Source organism: Frankliniella occidentalis, unplaced genomic scaffold, assembly GCF_000697945.3.
Source record: "Frankliniella occidentalis isolate FOCC.00 unplaced genomic scaffold, Focc_3.1 Scaffold4709, whole genome shotgun sequence".
Lineage (NCBI taxonomy): Eukaryota > Metazoa > Arthropoda > Insecta > Thysanoptera > Thripidae > Frankliniella > Frankliniella occidentalis.
This window is the reverse complement of record NW_026271755.1, coordinates 1-5,919: the sequence shown is the minus strand read 5'-3', so window position 1 is coordinate 5,919 and position 5,919 is coordinate 1. Positions and strand designations below refer to the sequence as shown.

General features: G+C 57.2%; 1 protein-coding gene across 1 annotated transcript; it reads left to right on the top strand.

Moving 5' to 3' along the window:
* The first annotated feature begins 277 nt into the window (after nt 1–277).
* On the top strand, nt 278–5,399 carry LOC113208891 (uncharacterized). The gene is made up of 11 exons (XM_026426136.2): nt 278–413; nt 505–636; nt 719–907; nt 1,002–1,142; nt 1,227–1,369; nt 1,458–1,643; nt 1,714–2,238; nt 2,330–2,571; nt 2,697–2,734; nt 3,146–3,369; nt 3,463–5,399. The coding sequence occupies exons 1-11, from the start codon at nt 317–319 to the stop codon at nt 3,700–3,702; spliced, it is 2,157 nt and encodes a 718-aa protein (XP_026281921.1). The 5' UTR covers nt 278–316; the 3' UTR covers nt 3,703–5,399.
* Nucleotides 5,400–5,919: the final 520 nt, after the last annotated feature.

Sequence of the window (5,919 nt, the reverse complement as noted above, 5' to 3'; positions counted from 1 at the left end):
CCCCCTCCCTTCCAACCCCTTCGCTCGTTACGCCCCTAGGTTGTACGGACAAAGCAGGGCACCGTTCCATGAACAAATGGACAATGGCAGCCCCCTCTCCCCCTCCACTTGTGTGGAGCCCTCAGTGGCGGCGGCAGCTATGACGCAGTGTCTGTAGTGCGTTGCAGGGATTTCTTCACATTGAATGGTTCTGACAGATTCATGAAGACTAACTCGCGTCCGTGGGGCCACCGCGCCACGCTGCGGGTGGTGGTGGTCACCTAGAACACTTCTAATCTCGACATTGCCGTTGTTGCAGCTGAGGACGCGAAACACCATGACATGGCTGAGCCTCACCGCCGGGCTGTGCTTCGGGCTGCTGGCGGCGGCCGCGAGCCAGCACGCCCGCACACTCGGCCTCGAGCAGATCCTTGGTACGATATCATCGTGTTTGTCGAGTTCCTATAATGACCTTCTCGCCCTGACGAGTCGTTGATCCACGCTCGTTTATCGGTTCGGTTCCAGACGACGGCCAGCCCGAGGACATTGGCTATGGTTTCCAGAGAGCCCGCTCCACCGCCAGGAACATCCGGAACACGCGGCCCGACGGCAGCGGGCTCCTGCTCATGGAGAGGTCGGCCCTGCAGGACGAGCAGGGTACGCGCCTCGACGCCGCCGCACCATTAGACCCGCAGCACTCTAGTTATTGAAAAACGGTACTAACTGGATCCATGTACAGGTCTGAAGCACCGCACCATGAACGAGGCGGGCGGCGAGGAACCCATCACGTCGTCGGCCTTCAGAGAGCGGATGGCGTCGAGGCAGCGCAGGCAGCAGCGGCAGCCGTGGGGAGACCGGGGAGACTGGCGGCGCGACAGCGCTGGCACTCCCAGCATCAGCTCCTTCTACCCCGCGGGCGGGCCCAGCGGTCAGTCAGTCTGCAGCCCGTGAGCACGCTGCAGCATCGCTGCACGCGCCGCGTGTTGTGTTGTACTGACCGGTGGTGTCTCTTATACCCGCAGACCCCCTGGACAACCCGGAGCGCTACCTGCAGGCACTGCGCGAGGCGTGGGCCAGGTACCAGCAGCAGACGGGCGCCATCGACGTGGGCCCCGATGACCTCACCGACCTGGAGACGCTGCAGTTCCTCGAAGCGCTAGGCGGTAAGAACAGCCTGCCGCTCTTTGAGCGACTTCCTATCCCCGGCGTATCGCCACCGGCTGACGGGGAGCCTTCCCCCTTTGCAGAGGACATCCCCGGCACCCGCAAGCGGGCCTCCAACCCTGGACGCCAGTTCGCCAACGGCGGCGCCACGCCATTTGACTGGGCAGCGCCGCTGGCGTGGAGCGGCTACCAGCTCCGGAAGCGCTCCGCCAACGCCGACTACCAGGTGAGGGTGTGTCCGGGACACTGTCCGAGGCACTGTCCGGCGCGGCGCGGGCTCTTGCTTGTCCTTACACTCGTCGAGTTCTTTGCAGGACGATTCAGCCGAGTGGTCGGATGAGGCGGCCGTCGCCCCGGAGGACGCCGAGCAGGACGTGGTGGGTCCTGGCATGCCAAACAACCGCCTGGCCATGCTGCTCACCCAGCAGCTGTTCGACGAACGCTACAACGACCCGGCCGTCAAGCGCCTGCTGCTCTCCAAGCGCAGTCTCTCTCGCCAGGTAAGAGACTCAAAGTCGCTGTTTGCCGGAGGGGAGGCCTGGTGCCTGGTGGTGACGCCGTGCCTTGCAGTCCGCGCAGGTCCCCGAGGAGAAGCCCGAGGCCGTGCCGGAGGCCGTGCTGCCGGGGCTGCAGGGCCGCGCCATGCGACGCCGTAAGAAGAGCACCCGCCCGGCGCTGGACATCCCGCAGCCGTCGCAGGCGCACGACGCCAAGCAGGACCTGATGGCCATCTTCGGCGAGAACGAGCCCGACGGCGAGCTGGAGCCCCCACTGGCCCTGCCGCTGGCCGGCGCGCCGCCAGAGGTCACCGCGGAGCAAACCACCCACGCCCCGCCCGTCTCCACCGCGGCCCCGGCCGTCAAGAACGCCTCGGCGGCCCCCGCCATGGCCGGCATCAACCCCATCGGGCACGCGCACGAGACGGACAAGATCGCCCTGGACCACGCGCAGCACGCGGCGCACGACGCGCACGCGCCCGCCGCCGGCAAGGTGAACGTCGTGGTGCACGGCCCGGAGCACGCCCCGCCCATGGTGTCCGCCGAGGGGCCGCACAGCCACGACCAGGCCCTGCACGCCGAGGACAAGAAGCCCACGGTGAGCACGGTGAAAGGGCCTCGAGCAGCTCGTCTGTAGACAAAGCGCGCTGTCCAACACGTAAATGGAACCTTGTGTGTGACCCTCGCAGGCCGTGCCCACTGTGAAGCCGGGCGGCCCGGCAGGCGCAGCCGGCGGCCCCGTGATGGGGGCTCATGGCGAGGAAGCGTCGCACCCGACTCAGCACCGCCGCCTGACCAAGAAGTCCGTCGACTGGTCGCAGTACTTCGGCATCGACCGTCGCCGCAAGAAGTCGCTGTCCCTCAACGACGTGGAGTCGAGCGACCTGGCGGCGCAGTTGGACGCCGACTGGCTGATGCGCCACAACCTCATGTGAGCATGCGAGAGCGGCGGGGCCATGAGCCACCGTTGGTACAGAAAGGCACTCGGTTAGAATGTGTCCGTAAACTGGCGACGTCCGCCAAAACCTCTAATATTCTATTGTGCTTGTCTCGCAGGGCTTTCTCCAACAAGTTCTCCAAGCCCAGCAATATCAGTAAGTAAATTCACTTCGGGTGCGTCATAGTTGTCGGCTTTCCCTCGGTTTCGCCTGCAAAGAGCGGGCTGCGCGAGCGTGACCTCTTCTTCGACATGGGTGAAAGGGGGAGGGGGGAGGAGATAGACATTTAGCTCGAGTAGCTCGCTGTTTGGAGGTTTCTACTTACACTCGGTCAAAAATACGGACCGAGATTTGTACAGTCTAAAACCTAGAAAATACACAAAGGCTACCTAAAAATGGAATACAAATCATGGCGGGATGCGCGTCTGGTTCAGCTAGCCTCCAGCATCCGTCCCGTCTCTAGCGCCGTGAGGCAGGCAGTCCCGCCGCACACCGCTACACCCGCGTTGCCTACCCGCGCTTTGCAGGCTGACCGCCCCCGTCACTTCTCTGCTCGCCCTGTTCCAGACAAGCGCGTGGCCATCAAGCGCGAGGGCGCCTCTCCCGACACGCTGCTGCTCGGGGGGCTGCCGTGGGGCTCCCGACAGGTCCAGGACGCCGATGAGGACTACGTGCCCTACGTCGGGGCGTGCCCCGCCGTGTCGCGCCTCACCGAGAGCTGCCGCAGCGCCGTGGGCTCCAACGACGGCCTGCTGCCCCTCTGCGTGCTGTACCAGGCCTGCCACCTCTGCGTAAGCAGCGCGACCAGCGCGACCGGCATACTGACTATTAGGTCGCTTCGTCAGTCCCAGTCGGCCGGCGCTGACTCGCCTGTTCTGTTGCAGAGAGCGGCCATCATAGGACTGCCGGTGGGGTCTTCGTGCGAGGCCGAGCTGGGGCGCAGCGGCGCCGACCTGTGCGCGTCCGCGTCGTCCGCGAAGCGCGAGGAGGACTGTCGCGGAGCCGTGGAGAGCATCGTGCAGCTGTACCGCAGGCGGCACGAGGGCGACACCGAGACCTGCGCCAAGCAGCCCTGCCTGGCCCACTTCTTCCTCACGGCCCCGGCCGTGGCGTTCACGCGCTAAGGGCCGGGCCGGGACCCGGGCCCGCTGCTAGAGGTTGCCCGCGGCGTGCCGGCCGTGCAGCGCTCGATCCACCTTCCCGCCCCTTCGCCTCGATGCCACAGGGCGGTATGCGCTTCCGACCGCGCGCGTGTGCCCGCCAAATCACTCGTGTCACTTTTCAGTTGTAGAGAGTCAGTCAGGCGGTGCTGGTTCGTTTTGTGTAGCGCTATGTGCCAGCCGTGGCTGTGAGTGACTGTCCAAGACAAATTGCGCACTTCACTCCAGTCTTCACTTTATTTCTTGTATTTGAAAACAAAAGTTATACCAAAAAGTTCAACTTTCTAACGTAAAACTCACTTCAACATAACTTCTGTTCCGAAGCTCTCCAGTTATAATTTTTTTATCTAATCTGTCCTAATCAAGGAACTCCGTAAAATGTTGGTAAGGGAAGACAGTTTCCAGCTATCACGTAACGTGGTGTGGCTGATTATTGCTCCCTAGTCTGCCCGGATGCACTGTATAGGTACTGCTTTGAATCAATGACTGTGATATTAGCGTAAACCTGGCATTGCAAAATGATCACATTCGACTTGTCACTCTCAGACTTTATCGCGTTGTCATTGGCTGCCGCATCCCGTGACCCGCTTTGCATTTGCACCTTAAGTTTTGTGGAGAGTCAACACGCCAAGTTAACTTTCACGAAAAGGCAAAGTCATGGTGTAAGGATTTTGCACGGCAGTTCTAAATAAAGTGTTCGCTGTGCTCCGTCGGACCAAATACGGGCGGGTTGCCTATTCTCACGGGATCACAAGGCGCCGCGGCTACAGTGATAGGCAAACCCACCCGCACCCATGCGTGCAGGCTAGTAGACGCGCTTGCTCCGGCACACAGATTACTCTGTATATACGTTACATCATGTTGCAGGCTTCTGGATTGACTATGAGCTTAGCATAAGAAATTCGACGTCATAATGGTCTGAGAGTGAAAAGGCCAAAAATGACTTTTCGGAGGTTCGGAACTTCGGAGCAGGCTTTCTTTCAATTGGCATGAGATTAAAGTTATTCATTTAAAAAATTACTATCTAGTCGTTGATTTGAAGAGGCAAATTTGCAATAATTACGCTGAAATTGTGGACAACTAGTATGCGCCATGAGCTGGCTATCTAGAGCACATTTTCTTTGGTGAAGTTGGAGTGAAGTCACAGCCAAACTGGCGGCAAGAAAGTGCATTAATAACTGATTATGATTACATTTGATGGTGAAAGTGTTCATCTGTATTGTATTATCAAATTTGAGTCGGTAAAATGAGCAGGGCATTTTGTTGGAGTTACAGTTGTTTTTTCTTCTTTATGCTGTGGTGTTTAATGTGTCTGTCCTTCAGCATTGCAATGTAGCAGCTGTTGTTTCATCTACAACACTTGCACTCTTAGTTGCGAGAATGCTTACTTCACCAGGTGCTTTGTTTTGCATCGTTTAAGAATTCGACCCCTGTTAATGATGCAAGATATGAGATTTCCAGCAGGCATTTAAGAAAGAGAAGACTTTTATATGGTTTGCTTTCTATCCATAGAACTGTTCAAATTATTTGTTTAGATTTTAACGTTAGACAATAATTTTAAACAAATTGTGAACTTTACTGTCTCCTCTATTGCGTACATTGAAGGCAATACCTGGTGAAAAAGTGAAAAAATAAATTCCAATCAGAAATAGGAGGAAAAATGAGTAGAAGTATTTTTTTCACTTGCTCCTTTCCAGCTTAGCACCAGTACGATTCGGAAGAGACGGGAACAAATCCGGAAGCAGTTGGTGGTGCTCAAGTGGCAAAGCGGCTCGAAGCTGACGGAGCTGCCCACCTTCTCATCAAAATCATTCTTGGGTGAAACACTGCGAAATTTGCATAAATAGCCAGAAATGGTGTCGATTTGGTCCAGCAGCATTTCCCATCTCTATCAGATCGAATAAATGGTCTAATATTTGTGTCACTGCGCCAACACATACAGATTTTCTTGGATCGAACACACACAGATTTCCTTGGATCGGTCCGCCATAAAGGTACGCAACCCATTGTTGAACTAGGTACTGCACACGGTTTCCAAAATCTTTCAAGTCCGTATACTGTATACTGAGTATGAACACATCCAGCAGTGCAGGGAATCCAAGCGTCTTACTTTCTGTATTTATAGATAATGGAAGGATCATGAGAAATATTTGGCTCCATAATTCATGTCTGAATAGATTA

Bases quoted from the DNA above. Each gene is read 5' to 3' on its own strand.
- LOC113208891 (XM_026426136.2), top strand. From the start codon at position 317: ATGACATGGCTGAGCCTCACCGCCGGGCTGTGCTTCGGGCTGCTGGCG. The intron at 1,644-1,713 runs GTAAGAGACTCA...CGTGCCTTGCAG, and splicing joins AGCGCAGTCTCTCTCGCCAG to TCCGCGCAGGTCCCCGAGGA. The intron at 3,370-3,462 runs GTAAGCAGCGCG...GTTCTGTTGCAG, and splicing joins ACCAGGCCTGCCACCTCTGC to AGAGCGGCCATCATAGGACT.